The sequence below is a fragment of the Anguilla anguilla genome, chromosome 11, assembly GCF_013347855.1.
Source record: "Anguilla anguilla isolate fAngAng1 chromosome 11, fAngAng1.pri, whole genome shotgun sequence".
Lineage (NCBI taxonomy): Eukaryota > Metazoa > Chordata > Actinopteri > Anguilliformes > Anguillidae > Anguilla > Anguilla anguilla.
This window is the reverse complement of record NC_049211.1, coordinates 12,233,633-12,252,221: the sequence shown is the minus strand read 5'-3', so window position 1 is coordinate 12,252,221 and position 18,589 is coordinate 12,233,633. Positions and strand designations below refer to the sequence as shown.

At 45.3% G+C, this 18,589-nt stretch overlaps 1 protein-coding gene across 3 annotated transcripts in view; it reads right to left on the bottom strand.

Moving 5' to 3' along the window:
• Positions 1 to 303: 303 nt before the first annotated feature.
• The window catches only part of iffo2a (intermediate filament family orphan 2a), a 40,917-nt gene continuing 22,631 nt past the window's right edge, over positions 304 to 18,589 (bottom strand). Inside the window, exons 2-9 of one of the 3 annotated variants that reach the window (XM_035382555.1) lie at positions 14,143 to 14,203; positions 12,482 to 12,577; positions 10,098 to 10,268; positions 8,584 to 8,729; positions 7,152 to 7,341; positions 6,789 to 6,887; positions 6,359 to 6,495; positions 304 to 6,076 (exon numbers count right to left, since the gene is read on the bottom strand). In XM_035382555.1, coding sequence (XP_035238446.1) covers positions 5,971 to 6,076; positions 6,359 to 6,495; positions 6,789 to 6,887; positions 7,152 to 7,341; positions 8,584 to 8,729; positions 10,098 to 10,268; positions 12,482 to 12,577; positions 14,143 to 14,203 — 1,006 coding nt within the window. In that variant the 3' untranslated portion in view covers positions 304 to 5,970. The remainder of the gene's footprint in view (positions 6,077 to 6,358; positions 6,496 to 6,788; positions 6,888 to 7,151; positions 7,342 to 8,583; positions 8,730 to 10,097; positions 10,269 to 12,481; positions 12,578 to 14,142; positions 14,204 to 18,589) is intronic. The other 2 variants (XM_035382556.1, XM_035382557.1) reach the window with 2 other exon arrangements.

Below are 18,589 nucleotides of genomic sequence, written 5' to 3'. Positions count from 1 at the left end.
TTTAGCAGCAGTCACAGAAGAGAAGACAGAAGTTATTTTATGTTTAAAATCAACGTTTTGGCAAAAGCCTTCATAGGGGTGTTCCCCTCTACTTTAAGTGTGTCTGGAATTTTTTCCTTGTCTCACACAGTACTCACCCATGCCTACTTTTCTCTCAAAGAACTGTTTCTATAACACAAAATGCAAACACACCTGAAAAAGCACATACTGTATCTGTAGTCATATAAAACACTAGCTAGTTACTATACCTTAACAAAGAGACCATCACAAACAGTTGTTTAGCAGGAAATTCAAAGGTCGAGGCACAATTAATCATATTTTTTATTTTTTTTCTTCCCAATACCATTTACATCCCTCATATTGAAACGATGATGCAGCAGAAATGAATGCATTTTAATACCCAACTCCCATACAGTTGCTTCTGAGTTTACTCCTGCCCTACAGTGTACCAGGAAGGTCTGGAGACAAGTCTGTGATGCTCAATTAAATATGGCGATGCTATGCTTCCTTAAACCATTTGACAGTTGGACTCATTTGTGGCTAACTTTACTACAAAACAAATGTACTTTTATGGGGGGTTGGGGGGGGGGTTGGTCTTTATATAATTAGGAAGTGAGGGCACCAAGATTATGAACCACCCTCCCTTAAATATCATTGGCTTTTTCAACAACAATTTCAGCTTTCATGGGTTTGTACAGCCAACTTTTGTTTCTTCTAATGCCAATTTGAATTTCTTGAAGTATCCTAGTTATTTTTTCTTGTGCCAAACCTTCTGTTAAATGGAACAAAGGGTGTGAATAAATCAAAACAACTGCATGTGAATTAAGTAGATAGACTGTTTACAACAATGATATGCATACAAAAAAACAAATAACAAAAAAAAAGGATTAAACATAAACATAAAAATATAAACCAAAGCTCAGAAATAAACAGTTGCTCATCTGTAAAGTAGAAAAAATTGAGAAAAATATATATGGATGTTGCAAGCTAATGAAGATCATACAAAGTGACTGAGCTTCCAAAAATAACATCCAGCTCACATCTGCCCAGCTTGGTCAACACTGCCCCCATCTGGCCAAGGCAACCCGGTTCCGAAAAGGGTCACATGATCAGACGCGTCATAATCTGTCCTCACAACCTTATAGAAAGCATGGAGAGGTATGTGTATGCATACACACGCTTGGTGATACCACAGGTACGACGGCTGATCAGCCGGATGGTCGACTCCACATTCTCGAAATTAAAGCTGAAACTATGCTGTGTTCTGATTCTAAACAGTAGCGGAATCGCCCGTTACTAACCAAAGCCCCCTTGCATTGCATTTCCTTAAGGAAAATGGAAGACGGAAGGAATGTGAGAGTCAGCCATCCGGTCAGTCATCCGTCAAGGGTTTTGGTGATAAACAGTCATGGGGGCGGTGACGGAGGCCTAACCGAACCATCACATCGTTAACAGTGAGAGGTAGAGCATCAATAGCCGGGTCACACCTCATATCTTGGGCGGGGTCACCAACATACCAAATAAATCCAGAATTTGGCGGTCTGTGCAGACAGTGAGTGGATACAATTTAACTAATTTACACGCTACTCTCTGCACTCCTCATTTTACACCAATGACAACATCAGTGTCGCTCATGTTTACTTGTGAGTAGAGCTGGGTGAGCTCTGGGCAGACGCAGCAGTGATGCATTCCGAATACTAAACAGGAACTGCAGCAGCCTGAAACGGTAGAGAGAGTAGGATTCACTCTCTAAAAAACACCAGTTACAGAATAATACACATCGGGATTAATCACACGCACAAACAGTTTAAGGTAAGGCCTGGTTTGGTATGTACGGAGAACATTCTGGCGAAAATGCATTTGCCCCACAAAGACTTTTTTTTTTCTCTTTGTTAAAGAGGGAAACCATTTCATTGACTGTATATCTAACAGTCTGTATTACAACACAGCAAAAATAATGACAGCCTGCAGAACGAAAATAAAAAAATAGATGTCGAGTTAGAGTACTTCATTATGAAGTAAAACGTTGTACAAAGGGTAGTATTTCTTTATGGGTTCCCAGTCTGAGAACACATGGCTTTTTCTTGCATTGTTTAGACAGGTAGTAATGAGGACATTGATGGGGACTTTTGTAGATAAAACTGTTACATTCAGCACACGGCAACAGGAAGTGGAACATTCCGGCCACGTCAACCCAGTTCCACAGACATGAGCAATCGATCTACGCTTCGCCGCTGCACCAACAGTATGACTCAATCCGTACGATTATGACAACAGCGGAAGTGCTCAGACTGAGGGACAAATCCGTCTTGTTCGCACTGGAACAAGGTGTTACCGCTGCCTGTCTAAAATACCTTCTTTTTGACATCTCATTGTGGCCATTTTATCTGTTGTACACAGATGATTTTCAATGAAAGCCTGCAAAGTTTTATAGCTGAAAGACAGCTTTTGCAAGCCTGACCAAAAGACATCATTCATCATTGTTACAGTGCCCTCTAGTGGTGTAGGATACGAAATAAAACTCACTCAGGTCTCCCCTAGGTACCCGTGTCATCCAAGCAAACTGAATAACAGGACTACACATTTCTGAGGAAAATGTAGATGCACAGAAGTTGTGGGGGAAAAACACCTGACAACATGCATCAAACTTCCTCCAGTGTCAGTCATACTATTTTATACAGACAACAAAAAAAGAAATACCACACTAAAAAAAAGGAGATGCTGTGCAGAAATCACAACAGGCCATCATCCCTCACAGGCGTATTAGAATAACAAAGCTCATTATAATCGCGATGAAGAGAGACAGACGATGCTACAGGCGTTTAAATAATCAGCCATAACTGACTGGAGTGGCCTACCTCTGTTTCTACTGACTGACTGGCTGATGGACGAGTCAGGCAGTCAAAGACTCCACAGCGCCCAGCGTTGAAGACTGCTGTGCACTTACTGATATTAGCTCACGCAGGCTGCATTAACAGTAACAGAGTTCCAAAGCCTGCAGAGAGGCACAGCTTTTTTTCCGTCGGAAAGCCACACTACGCTCTGTCACATTTGTCACCGTTTTCTTTTCGTTTTTTTTGCTGAGAAGCAGCAGCCACACTACCCGAAAGAAAAAAATATATTAAAGTAACATCAAAATATTAATACGTAATAAAAATACAACAAATTACAGCCATTATTGAGAAGCTGTCCTGATAAGCCTGAAAATGGAGAAGTACACGAGAAGACTGGGCAAGAAAAAGACACCTCAAGCTGAACTTTGAGGAAAGCCAGCAGTCAACTCTTCAGTACTTTTATCCATATATGTACTGTGTTCTAGTAGCTCCTGGAGTAGAACCTCCAACCCGTATGTGAAGCGCTATTGAATCATCTAACCACCACTCTCCAAGCTCTCGCTCTGAGAGACAGTTCATTCTGTTATCTTTATCATTACATTTTGAGTTCTTTGTGTTGCACTTTATTTTGTCAAACAACAGCTCAAAAGTATAGTCACGATTGTTACATATTCAAGTCTACAAAATCAAACAGCCAAGCGTCAATATGACACTTGGTTAGAGATAATTAAAAACTACAACGATGGATGGGCATGTAAGAGGAGAGACTGAGGAGAGAGAGGACCCAGAGCGCCCTCTTTAGAACGTCTCACGTTTTTTTCCAGTGAAACAATATTTTAATTAACATGATTGTGAAATAACGACTGTGGCAAATAACATTCAAAGGAGGCAGACTCAATGTCATGCTACAGCCTGCTGTCAAATGTAAGAAATGGCTAAAATCAACTAAAAAGCATAAAAAGGCTTCCACCACAGAAGTTCCGTTGAAGGGGGTGAGGGGCGGTCTGTACTGTAAGCAGGATGTAATGATAACACAGCCCTTATTTGCTTGTATCGCATGAGTGTATTTTTTTTTGTTTTTACCGGAAAATGCAGCATTTTCGCTAGCGACCAGATCCATCCGCATTCAGCTAATGGATAAACATAGCAAACGCACTGCCAGCCCACGTCACCATCGCCCTCAGCCCTTTCCCCCCCGTTTGGTTAATTAGACTACCCACAATGCTTTGGAACAACCAGGAAAAAATGAATTGTACACATACAATACATGAAGGTAAATCCAAAACAACCCAACATATATAGAGCAAAAGGCCACTACGGTATGACCAAAATGCCATATGACCTCTATATACAGATGATGGCTTTGAGGATACAAACGAATGATGATTCCATAATAATACAATGCAGGATACAGAATCACATTTCTAGAAGGAACAGGGTACCCTTTTAATCAGATTGTGTTAAAAAATAACCCTCTACAGTAGAGGAGAGCAGAACATTCTGACCAGGCCTTGTGTCTCAGAGAGAGAGAACTGATTTAAGAGCCAATTTCTATTCTTTTCTTTTTCTAAAAAAAAAGAGTATGACATATGAACCATTAGAATATTTTAGTCTTGATTTAAGGTAACAAATTTGAGATGCTGGGATTAAGTGAAGGCCAGATCACTGAAAAACAGGAAGTGAATACTGATACAAAGGTGTTCTAAAATATTCATATGGCCTGTGTGTACAAACAGCGCTCAAAACGCAGAACCACACCTGCTAGGTACAGTGACGTATGACATAAGGCATTCCTGTTCAGAATCTGGACCTGGTGCGATTCATTTCCCTTTAAATTACTGTTATTCCAGGATCAATGAAGGAATGACTGAATTCAGACTTGTAACACTGAACTTAATATCTTTAAAGCGCAGTAAAGCTTTAGAAACTGTACAATTAAGTTGAATGCAAAAATTTAATAAGGCCATCAAAATATGCACAGACCACACTAAACATATGGCCCTGTGCTTTCAAATGAGTACATGCTAATCTATTTCTTTCAACATTCACAGCACAGAATGTTAGGGGAATCTGTTCTTTTTTTCTTTTACAGTAAGGTACAGTAAACATTGTGCAACCTCCCACACCTTCAGAGCTTATACAAAGCACACTGAAGCGAAAACACATTTCACCTGCTCAGCAAAAGAAAGGTAAATAACAAAAATAAAACAATATAAAATTTGTTCCAGAAATAAGGCTAGCTTATTGCATAGTACTAAAACACAGTGTTACTTTCATTAAGCGGAGCTGAGCTGAGTTCAGAGGTCACTGCCAGCCTGGACTGCCATACCCAGACCCACAGGCCAGAATCAACACCTCCGGGCTCTTATGGAGTTGGCTGAAAAGGAGAGCTTGCTATCGTATACACCAGAGCTTTGCAATCTTGGTGCAGGAGAGCCGCAGGGCCTACTGGTATTTTGTTTTCACCTTAAACTCAGCAAGTTGCTGCTGAGAAGCCACGCGTAGTGACTTAACTCTGTAGTCAGCAGCTTTAAGTGCTCCAAGTTTATAACAGCTTATATAACCAGCAGTCACTACGGTTGCCCAGGACCATGGCTGCAGAACTCTGTGATACTAAATGTTTGACTTCTACAAAACATGAAATGTCTGAATGAATGAACTGGACCCCTGCGATGCTGTTTTGATACTCTCAGATGGTGTCTCATATGAAAGACTAAAAATGTCCAATTCCAGGTCCCTCTTTTGGCTCAAAGTCAGCCAGTGAGTGAGGGGTTTGGATATAAAAGGAAGTTAGATTTGGGGGGGAGGTGTGTGTTTTCCGTTCTCGCCAGCAGGGGGCGGCAGTCAGCGCCTATGACCGCAGCACAGCCGTAACACCGCGCATCGTCTTTGTCTGTGTAACGCTTGTGAAGCAGGAGTATTAACCTCCTCCAGTGGGAAAAGGGTCCTTAAGCACCAATACTCGCGCCGTGTGAGGAGTGAAACAGAAAGAGTCCCCGGAGAGGAGCGCAGCTTTTTCGGAAGGCTTCCCCCCCCACCCCCCCGCTTGCTCCCTCCCCCTCGGTCTGGGACGGGAGACGGGAGAGCGAGGATTCAGAGGAGAAGGGCAAAACGCGGGGCGAGACGGGTGCTGTCATCAGCTAACGGGACCCTCCGCCTCTCCGTCCCGCTCCAGCTCATCCTGGATTTCATCCGTGTTCCCTGAGTCACTACTCGCCACTGAGCTGAAAGAGGGAGAGTTTCTGTGTGTGAGGGGGGTGGGGTGGGGGCGGGGGTGGGCAGAGATCACAACCATAAAACAGTCAGACATGTGACACATGCATACGGGAAACAAACACCACTTCCATTCAGCGATTTATGGCAGTTAATGTGTTGACAAGATTGTTTACCTGATAGGGCATGTGAATATCTAACAGGAGAGTGACTACATATCTATGTGACTACATTTAAAAAAAAACAGAACAACACAGGGGTTCCTTCAGGCGTGCAACGGGGCCTCCGGGGGGAGGAGTCTCGCGACTCACCTGCCCGTGCCCCCGGACCTCTTGATGAGTCTCCTGCACGTCTCCATCTGCACGTCCAGACCCCTCTTCATGGAGCAGATCTCCATGTACTCATGCAGGTGTCTGTTCATGTCACTCTTGGCTGTGGCCAGCTCCATCTGCCAGGGTGACAGAGAAAGAGACAGATGTGTACTGTAAATATGATGATTGTTTTTGTCTCTATCACATACTGTATTTCATAATTGTATACGGTTATTAATCAGTCAGTGTTAATGCTCAAAAGCAGTTCTGATGATATTTACTTGGATGCTTTCTGATTTTCTATTCAAAGAGCTCTGCACTGATCTCTCACTCACTCACTCACTCACTCACTCACACACTCATGCACTCACTCACTCACTCACACACACACACACACACACACACACACACACAGAGCTCTCTGGCTCACCTCGATTTGTCCAATAGTCTCCTGGTATTCCTGCTCTCTGGTCTTGAAGAGTGTTTCTGTCTCATCAATCAGACTTCCTAAACTCCCATCCTGGGACCCCTTGAAGGAAACAGTATGTAAACAGCCTTTAGTTTAGATTCATCATCACATCTTTCCAATATGTACATATACACTCTAATATGTTTGTGTGTGTGTGTGTGTGTGTCTGTCAGTGTGTGTATCATTGTATGAAGTAGGTTATCAAGCACTAAATAACTGAATAGTATTGCTGATGATGATATATGCATAATGGCTGTATGTGTATGCGCAGAGGCCGGTGCAGCCTGTGCAGCCAGTGCAGCCAGTGCAGGTAGGGGCACTCACAGGCTCTAGCGCCTCCCCCTGGCAGTCCGACGCACAGGCGCTGGAGCCCATGGCTGCAGGCGTGTTGTAGTTGGTGAAGTCCTCCCACAGCAGCAGAGTCTCGTCGTTCTCCTCCCACGCCAGGCTGTCGCAGTCATCGTCAAACTCAAACGTCTCCCGCCTAGCAACAAAGGAATTATCTAAGCAAGGTCTGCGTGCGAGAGAGAGAGGGAGAGGAGAGGGAGGGAGAGGAGAAGGATGGTGAGAGGGAGAGAGAGAGGGAGGAGAGAGAAGGAGATGAGAGAGGGAGAGGGAGGGTGAGAGGGAGAGAGACAGAGAGGGAGGAGATAGAGAAGGAGAGGAGAGAGAGAGAGGAGAGGGAGGGAGAGAAAGGGAACGATAGAGACAGAAAGAGGGAGAGGGAGAGGGAGAAGCGGAGGAGAGAGAAAGGGAGAGGGACATGCAGAGGAGAATGAGAGGAAGAGAGGAAGAAAGGAGAGAGAGAGGGAGAAAGGAGGAGAGAGAGAAAAAGATTAGAAAGAAGACAAAGGTATCAGCCACCATTCAGCAGGCATAAACACAGGTGCGCATACACACACACACACACACACACACACACACGCTCGCTTGCTTGCTCACACACAAACACACAGATGGAGAGAGATAAAGTGGAAAACAGGGAGAGGGAAGAGAGAAAAAACAGAACAGACAGATCAAGTACAGAAAAAACAGCTGCACAGAGTTGCACTAAAGAGTGATGGATGATTCACAGACTTTTCCATTGAGTCATAAACCGCAAAGATACGATCTGCACCTGAAAACCCCACTGACATATTTAGACATGTTTTATTTACCTGACCCTCCTGCACAACGCCTTATAAAAACATTACAAAAAGGCTTGTGCGTACATTTTTCCAGGTTCATTCACAACAAGTCAAAATATACACAATGAGAAGCTTCAGACCGGCGGCGAGACTTTCAAAGGATCAAAAGTGTGGCACCAGTGTGTACAGATATGCAATCTGATTTTTGTTTGAAGTCTTGTAGAAATTTCACAAGAGGGGAATTTGCAGAGTTTTGCTAAGCAACAATGAAAACCAACAACCAACCTACAGTGATCCACGGTCACAGTTGTCCAGTACTGTACAAACTGTACATATTGTTCACATATGCTGTTTCTATTTTGGTCACATTATGTTTGCCCATTTTACTCTTGGCTCAGGATAATAAAACACTATTTTCTTGTTGCTAGTGAAATCACAATAAAATCGCTGCAATTCAACATTTGGCCACTCGATGGCACTACCAGATCGATCCATAACTTGGACCACATGTTAATGAAAACAGCTGGTGTAACTGCCCATGCCATTAGGCAGATTATTGTATCAGAAGGCGCGTGCAGAGCAGATATGCATCTCATACGCACTGCCCCTGACACGGTTGCGTGACTCACAGTTGGTTGAGCATCCGCTTCATCTCATCGGTGATGTTGAGAGATCCCGGAACTTCCTCCTCCGAGGTGCTGGGGTCGGCGTCCATCTCGGAGCTCTCCTCGTCCGACGTGGGCTTCTGCTCTTTCCTCCTGCACGCCGTGGCTCCCTGCAGGGAACGAACAGGAACTCAAAACCCACCTCACAAACTGCACCTTCTAAAGGAGTTTTTTTGTGACATGTATGACCTACACACTGTCCTGCTTTTGTTCTCTTAACATTTGACATCGTAAATTCAAATTATCTGTATCGTGCGATGCGCTCTCATACTGGGTAGGTCAGGCCAGCTTCCGAACGAATTAAATATTAAAGGTATAGTGTGTGTCTTTGTGCGTGTGTGTATGTGCGTGCATGCATATGCTTGAGTTTGTGCGTGTGTTTGTATGCATGAGCATATGCATGTGAGTTTGTACATATGTGTACGTGTGTGTATGTGTGCGTGTGTGTCTGTGTGTTTGTATGCATGAGCACACGCATGAGTGTTAGTAAATATGTGTACACGTGTGTGTGTGTGTTTGTATGCATGAGCATATTTGTTTATACATTTGTGTACGTGTGTGTGTGTGTGTGTGTGTGTTCACAAACTACCCTCTAAAGAGAAGATAGAGGACACTGGAGAGATGGGTGTGGTTGCAGGGTTCCATCTCTCCTTTCAAATGCAGCCAGGGTGTTTGCTGTGTAAATTACTGCAACCAAAAGGCTTCATAGCTCCGTATTTCCAACAAGAAAATGGGAAAATCATGCATTTTTAATTTTAATTTTCCTCATTGACAGGAAGAATGTAACACACGCGTGATCAAAATCCCTGACTGTGCACCTGCCCCAGTTTACCACTGCATCGGCTCCTACGGCAGTGCAGTGAGTGACAGCTCTCTATCTGTGCAGGAGATTTAGCCCCCTCACACTCTGAACGCCGTTCCATAATGCAGTGAGTCCTAAACTCAGTCCTGAGGATCCACAGTGTCTGCTGGTTTCTGTTGCGCTCAATTCATTTGAAAAAAAGGTTCAAAACGCGCTTAATTTCTACTATGATTGTTAAAATTCAGGTTTAGCTTGTTGCTATTTGCTTTGTCATCGAACTCTTTGTTCTCCATGATGCTTTTGTTTCCATGACCAGGTGTCCATTCTGTCAGCAATTAGTACCCAAGTGATTTCACCTGGGAGCATGATTAATTCAATTAAAAATATGCTCTCTCATGTTGCACCTTATAGAGAACAAATGTATTACTTGATCTGACTGAATAAATGTCCTGGGATGGGAATATGGAGCACTTATTCTTCACAATGTCCATAGCCATTTCTAACATACAATGGCCTTGGGTTATGGTAAATCTTTGCGTTTAATTCATAACAATTAGCAGCTCGATACAATTCGGAGATAAAGGTTGAAATTAAAACCAGGACACACAGTTTGCCCCTCCTGATGGGAGTTTGGGAACCCCGGCCCTGGAGGACTGAGCTCGGTCGCGGTACTGACCCGGTTCTGCTCCGGCGGCGCTCGGGACGGGCTGAACATCTTGGACATGTCCTCGGAGTTGCGCTGCTGCGCCACGTCGCAGAGCTTAGCCGTGATGTCGATGCGCCGGCAGATGTCCATGTCCACCTTCCTGGCTTTCTCCTGGATCTTGGTGTCCAGTTCTGACATTTGCTGCAGAGGAGGGGAGAGAGGTGAGCAGGTGAGCACAATCGCGGATGTCCGCACACATCCAAGCCACACGGTTCTGGGCCAAAAAACACCAGGAGGCAACACAAACGACTTGCACGCTTGAGCTCAATAGTAGAAATGTAATGTATACAAAAGACATTTCAACCCGACCCTATCAGGACCAGTGAATAACACGTCCCCAGACTAAAACTTGGGTTTTACTAAATCTTTCCATCCTTCAAGGGCTGACTAGAAGGAGCGACTGGGTCCAGGAGGTACCGAAATGTGCGGAAGGCCGGACACATCATGCGCTGTGTCCATTCTGGGGTCCCTGCGGACCCCCCTACTGATGTTTGCTGGCGGGTGCGTTCCTCGCCTCTAGCATATAAACGGGGAGCAGAAGCTTTCACAAGACACCAACAACACGGCACACAGACGAGCTCGCTCTACGGAAGCGCTGTTTCAAAACCCGGGTTCGAGAGCGCCACCGTCACCACTGCCGGAACCCGCGCGGTCGGAACCGGGCGCTCCGGCCATTTTGAAACAGCGTCGTTCGGCCCGCGGCCAGGGAGCCTAGCAGCGGCCTAAGGTGGAGTTATGCTGGATGGGTAGCAGAATGCGTGGATAGCGTTGCCACGGGCAACAAGATGGCCTACTGTGGAACAGACACGTCCAGCACTGAAAGGATTCACGTTTCAGAAAAAAAAACGGGCTGTGGCAGGTCGAGCACGGGCAGGACAGGTACACAGGGCACTCCCCAATTTTTCCCCCGTCGAGCAGTTTGGACGGCTACCCACCCTTCCACTGGTGCAGGAACACCTTGGTTCTGGGATATTTTAGCCAGTCAGTGTGTTTTCAGAGGTAGCCTCCCGCTGTTCCACACTAGTCTTGATTTTGGTTTGGATGGGGTGGGGGGAGGTAGCATTGACAAAGGCAGGGTGGTGGGGGGTTGGGTTTGGGTTCTTACTTTCAGGTTCCGATTCTTCCTGATGGCCTCTTCCGGGCTTAAACGGCGGCCGCAATCCTTCATCATCAACAAGGACAGAGCAGACTGCACATGAGGAAATATCCCAAAGCACAAGGGTGTTCGCTGTACCATGGGAAGCCAACGAGGCGTCGGACCCACATTATATACGCGAGCCAGGACCGCGGGAATTCAGGAGCAACGGCTTACAGCCACGCTCACATGCGGCGTAGACCATCGGCATCACGCCAGCGCGGACTGGAACACGCACACGGAAAGTCCCATCCAAATCGCGGAACAGGAGCACAGAATCGTCCCAACAGAAGTCTGAGCCGGGGGAAGGGGGAAATTCCACTGTAAATTCAGTCAGTTCACAAATGAGCTGAAGTTGAATTCTTGAACTGAAAATCGTTTTTATATCTAAGGTTCTGTGAGGATATTTAAGTTCACAAAGTGAATTAATTTTGCGAACTGCCTGAAGTGGAACAGGAGTTTACCCCCACCCTGGTCCGGACAGCCTTGTGGGGGATCAGCTGTCCCTCTCAGAACACCACACAAAAGTGGGAGTGTGGGCCAGCTGCAGTTTATTACCGGAGGGTATTGAGAGAGCAATAAGGAGTTCTGCAGAGTAGCAGCCCTTTGGATACACCCTTCATTTGTCTGCACAGCTTGCTTTATCCTTCTCAGCTCCTAGGTTTTTTTTCTTTTATTTCCCCTCAAAGACCCGCAATGTGGGGAAGTTTTTTTTTTTTTGGCTGCTGGAAATAAACCCAAATATGGAGGCCACCGCAGCCGCAGCAGCAGCGGGCTGCCCCGCCCAAGTCTGGCATTGAGACGGAATGAGTTAGGCAGCCGTCCAGGCAGACGGCTAGCACAGTCGCACACACGTCACCCCAACTTCCGTTAGCATCCATCATTTTTTTTCCATATCAGAGAGAGACATCGAGAGAGGGAGAGGGAGAGATAGGGAGGGAGAGAGAGAGAGGGAGAGGGAGACAGACAGAGAGAGAGAGGGAGAGAGATAGAGAGAGGGTAAACCAGGAGACAGATTAGACAGATTGAGGTGAGCCAGGGAGCAGGGTGTGTGTGTGTGTGCGTGTGTGTGTGTGTGCATGTGTTTGTGCATGTTTGTGTGTGTATTTTCAGGGCCTTAAACGGAGGGCCTCCATTCAGTTAAAAAGAGAGGATTTGCAAATTCTGAATCTGAATGTGAATGTCAGGACAGAGATGAGCCCTGAGGGGGTCCACTTACGTCACTCATCAAGCTCTTGAAGACCACCAGCTCGGCCTTCAGTCGTTCCACCTTTTCGTTCAACTCATCATGAATGAGCTCAGACTCCTGGGCATTCTGAGGGGAGCAACACAGTTAGTCATGGCTTCAGCTCCACATTCTACTGACACACAGCTTCAGTTCTGTATTCTACTGACACACAGCTTCAGCTCCACATTCTACTGACACACAGCTTCAGTTCTGTATTCCACTGACACACAGCTTCAGTTCCACATTCTACTGACATACAGCTTCAGCTCCACATTCTACTGACACACAGCTTCAGTTCCACATTCTACTGACATACAGCTTCAGCTCCACATTCTACTGACAAACAGCTTCAGCTATACATTCCAGTCACACAGCTTCAGTTCCACATTCTACTGACACACAGCTTCAGCTCCACATTCTACTGACATACAGTTTCAGTTCTGTATTCTACTGACACACAGCTTCAGTTCCACATTCTATTGACATACAGGAAAAACAACAGGATTTCCAGATTGTACTGACAAACAACTGTATTTCTGCATACTTCTGAAAGCATCGCTGGTAATAGTAAAAGTCACGTGACATCTGTCAGGCGATGCAGCACAATGCTTAATGAACTTAATGTTTTTTAAAAACCCAGTTCCAATTCCCAGTTGGCCTGTTAATACTGAATGGGGTACTTAGGCCGAATTGCTTCAGTAAATATCCAGCAGGATTTGAATGAGTTAAATTTGAAATGGAAAAGTGACACACATGCTGGGTTGAGGGTGATTCGCTGAAGCACTTTGCGCAGCGGTCATAACCTGCCGTCTTTGCCACTGCACTGACATTCATTTCCTGGCATAAACAAGGTCAAGGGTCACAGGGCAGATAAATCCAGGTCTGCCTGGAACACAGACTTAATGCACAGCATATGTGTCTGGTGGGGGTATGGGGGGGGTGGGGTGGGGGGTGCACATAATCTCCGCAGTTCTGCTGACCCGCAGTCTAAGCGAGACACAGATGTTGTTTATTGATTTCCTGCAGCCTCAGCCAAGAGATAGAGACACAGCTTGCTGTTGTAGGTCACAGCAGAGGGAGGGGTGTTTTACCGACTGTTGACACCAGGCACAGAACCTGTCCACCCACTAACACCTGAGATGATGACGACGATGACGACAACCATGACGACGATGATGACACAACAGCCCCCCTTCATGAACCACAAAATGTTCAAAGCTTGTCATATATTAACCAACCAAATGAGTTTTCACAATACCGCGTAACATTTTATTGATCCAAATAAAATCAAGAGATAGATAATAACATCCCTCAGGCCTGGGGTTCATGAAACCCTACCCAACCATCTGCAATAATAAAAGCCACACTAATGACGGTAATGACTGTTACTGAAATACAGTGACGGTAATAATGATGATTATTATCTAGCTGTTGGATAACCTTATCTAGTGACCTGCAGAGCACACATCCAGTGCTGAACATTCACCACAAGCAAGCAAGCATAACCAATTCAGCGAGTAAAATACAGCACTACCTAAAAATGGAACACACAACCCCCCCCCCCCCCTTTCTATCAAAATCAACACAGAGAGCTTTGCAGGACAGAAGGCTCTGTATGATGATGTGTGGGTAGAAGCGGGGCATGTACTCACTTCCTGTAGGGTCTCCACCATGGACTCCAGCTGCTGTCGTCTGGCTAGCTCCTCCTCCCATCTGCAGAACAACAGACACGCATGTGGTCAGACCCCTGCTCCAGTCAGCAGGCCGTGACCCCCCCACGCCCCAAAGATGCCATTCACAATATACAGACTTTCTAGAGTATGCAATCCTTAGTTATTTTGGTATTTTCATTATTGCACAGGTCTGGAAATATACTGTAACAGTCAAAAATAACTGCAGCCTGCTTTCTGCCTGGGGCTGCACGGAACTGCAGTTCTTTCTGTGCAAATAAATGCAGTCATTCACACATTTAAACAATAAAAAAAGTATTCAGGAAATCTTATTTTAAACAGGGTCCTTAGGCACTTGTTCCATGAATACTTTTTGAAAAAATCTTTTGAATCTAACAAAATTTTCCTGATTTATTTTTGTTAATCAAGAAGCATTCAAATACTAATCTAAGAAATTGATTAGCGATCACCTGGCTGAGCATTTGAATACTCGACTATTCTGCCTAATCCCTTATTTATACACGATTGTGTTACAATCTGTTGAGGTCGGGGGGGGGGGGGGGGTGGCTTTAGAGTGGAAGAACACTGACATTGCAAATCCAATATGTCATTCAAAAATAAACCTCAGTGTTTACCCTGGAGAGGTGCAGTAATTTCTCCCTACAGGCCATAGCATTTGAGCTTTGACAGTAACACCAGTATACAGGTAGGCTGTGGCTTGTATAAACTAAAGGAAAATTCTTTCCATTTCGGTTGTAGCTCAAAGCTCAACAACCAACCATGGAGGTTCAAGTGGAAAAGTCCGGCAAGAGGACAGATAGCCTAGTTCAAAATGTGGGTAAAGCACATACTGCATCGATTCAGGCAGAGACTGAAAAACCATGGCAGCACTTTTCAAAAAGCTAGAAAAAAAACACATTGCAACATTATTTTTACTCTCCTTCTGGCACCTACTATGGCACATAACTTCATATTGTAGGTTTATGTTTTTACAACTACTAACCTAGTTATGCATTAACGGCTACTATCAGTTGTAACCTTAAGGACTTGCTACTTCTTTATTGCCTACACATTTTTATATGTACTTATGTAACTACAGATAAGAATGGTAAATTGTAAATGGACTGCATTTATATATCGCTTTTATCCAAAGCACTTTACAATTGGTGCCTCTCATTCGCCAGAGCAGTTGGGGGTTAGGTGTCTTGCTCAAGGACACTTCGACACGCCCAGGGCGAGGTTTGAACCGGCAACCCTCCGACTGCCAGACAATCGGTCTTACCTCCTGAGCTATGTCGCCCCAAGAAAGCCTGCCAAATGCTGAAATATAATGTAATGTCACTCAGGAAAACATAAAATGATTTGGTACATAAAAAAAACTTAATTTAAATTGATGTAGCCTAGTATTTATTATAAGTACTAGCTGCTATTTAGGAGATGAGGGGTAGTTTGAGAGCTGTGAAGGTTAACTTATTGGGTGTCATGTCTTTGCTGGGGTCCTCATTGTTAATCACAGTTGGAAGTCACCGGAGCACCTCTCTTCCTGAGAATAGATGTAAGCGATATTGTTCTGGGGAGGGGGGAGGGGCACTTTCCCCAGTTACTATGGCAACACTGAAGTGAGCTCTCCCAGCACGCTACCAAACAGAGCCCCACCCCATGCGCAGGCCCATTCACGGCTTTGATGGACAGCCTGCCTGTCCCCAGAGGTTAGAACTGAGAGTGGTCATTAGAGGGGGCTTATGCTTAGTTAGTTCGTCTTATGCTTTACGATGTTGTGTTCCTGTATTCCAGAACCTGTCAGTCCAATTTATATTTTAGCCTCCGTGTCTCGCAGGAGTAATTGCATGCCATGTCACAAACAGAAATGGTTGCTAAAAACACTGAGGGACCCAGGACTAGGTGTACGCCCACCCCATACCCCATCTCCCATGGAGAACTACTCAGCTGACACAAACTGCAGAACAGGGTGATTGCACCCACCCTTTTGCCATGGCAGCGCTAACGGTCCACAAACCATGCCCATGACGTCACTAAACAGGGGTGGAGGGTTAGCACTACTGCCCTCTTCCTGGCTTCTTCCCTTTGTTCGCTAGTCCCTGCAGCAAAACGGCTCAGCAGGCGCACAGGGAACCACACTGGGCAGGCCAACTGGTTTGTATCTTAGTTACCACTTACTAGGTCCCATAGTGATTAAAAATGGCTTTCCACCGTCGAAAAAAACTCAGGCCACATTGTCCCTGTGAACTGAGTGAGACAGCGGTCATTTGGCAGTGCCCTGCTTCATTCACACAGAATGTGCCAGTCATGGCTGGTGTCACACCACTGCCTCTTCCATGTGAAACATCGAGAGACCGGCACAATCAGGGCGTGGTGGGACAGGAACACCTGGATCGACGGTGACACACTGCACTGCAGCGTGCTAGTCTCAGGTGGGGTCTTGGCACCGGCAGACGCAGACTGTTAGGGCCGCCCAATCACTGCCGGGACTGGCCAGGGAGTGCTGCTCAGCTTAAACCACACAGCACCGCTGCTGCATGGAATTTCAGCACATTCTGCTCAACCGAAACGCCGGTCCTCAGAGAGCCACAGTCTCAAGCTCCGAAAGATGTCTGGCTATTTCTGTGCACCTTCATGCCTTTCCGTGATGTTTTTTTTTTCACGCATCCGTGCCTCTCCAGCGCTCGTGATTTGCCCACACTGCTATTATCCGTGTTAGCTTGTCCATTACAGCACGGGCAGTCAGCATGAGGTAAACAAACAGGGCTCGAAAACGACAGACCTTTTTTCTGGGATTTTAAATTTGCATTTAAAAAAAAAAAATAGAAAGCTAAATTCAAACCCTTGCAAAACAGAAAGCCCCTTCAGCTCTAAAAGCACTTTATTTGGCTTTATATTTAATTCCTAGGACAAAAAAAAACAGGTACGAACTCAAGAGTGGGGAGACGGAGCCGCTCGTGACCCGCATCAGGAGCCCGCGGCCGCGTTGTCTGGGCAGTCAGTGGCATTTAAAGCCCTCAGACCAACACAGAGACGCACTGAGCTCGCCCCAGACACCGCGCTTTTCACTTCTGCCATGCTCCAGCGATTTACAGAGACGCTCCTGTTTGTTCAGGACCGCTGAATGGGGCTCGTCGCACGGCTGTCAAAACTGGCCCGCAGGACGCCGCGAACAAGCGCTGACCAAGAGAAGCCTTCAGTTCTGAATCACGCTCCAGAACAGCGCACCAAAATTTGAGCAGTCGGGGAGAGAAACACAATCGCCATCACAATCATTTTAAATCCAGCCCAGTGCACGTACTGAGTTGGTGCAAAGAATCATGATAGCTAGATCAATATTAATGCAATTAAACCTCTCTCAGTCAGTAGTCCCACTAAAAGAAACCCAGTTAGGGTTAAAAAAAAAATTCTAATTAAAAGGCAACATTGTGAAGCAGGATTCAGATTTTTATTGAACAGTGAGAACATTTCTGTGTTCCATTTCAATTTCAAAGTCCACACTCAAGTGATTGAGTTAAGAGATTGGAAATTGGAAAGAAAAAACCTTGGAGCTTTGGGGGCCTTGCCCTTTGACAGTATGACCTGAAAATCATTAAATTATTGGAAACAGTGGGAATGACACAACTCAAGTTTCATCTACACTCTTCCACAATTGACCGCATTAGAGGTGGAAAACAAGAACCAATCAGAAGCTTTTTTCGCCCTTTGACCTTGTGACAAGTAAACTGAAAGGAAACATAAACGGATGTGCGTGCATATGTATGCTCATGCGTGTGTGTACAGAGAGGGAGGGAGAGAGAAAAAAGATAGAGAGCATGACAAATGGCTGTTATTAGTTGCCCTGTAATAGGCATATTTGACAAGACAAAATAAGCAAGTAACTCTACCATAGTTAACCTACTTCTGCTTTAAACATTAAATGTAGAAGTTCTGCTGGATTGCTAAAATCATTACACCTCAGTGGCTGAGGGATTAGCTAACAAGCTAATCAGGCTAAGCCCAATGAAGCCAGACCACACAAAAGGCTAACATAAGATGAGCAGCTTTCAGAAACAGCTGCAGTTCGGGCTCGGAGCAGGTGAAGAGGGGTAGAGGAGTTTAGAGATGGGTTAAGGGCTGTGTGCAGCTCAGGGCCAGATGGGGCGGTCTGTGTGTACAGAGAGATTTACGCACGGATGCCTGAGGAATCCACCTCTCCGGCCGCCATTGTTCTCATTATGAACCAGTGAGTGTGAAATCCACATGCCCTCTCCCAGTATCCTATTTTGATTTTTCAAAATTTACAACGCAGCTGTAACACTGGGGTGAACAAAACCATATTTAAAACCTTTCTTTTTTGCCATCCCCTACTCACCGATGACATATTTCCGTAACAACAGCATTATTTTAAGGAAATGTTGTGTTCTCACGATTCTTTCACAAGAATTTC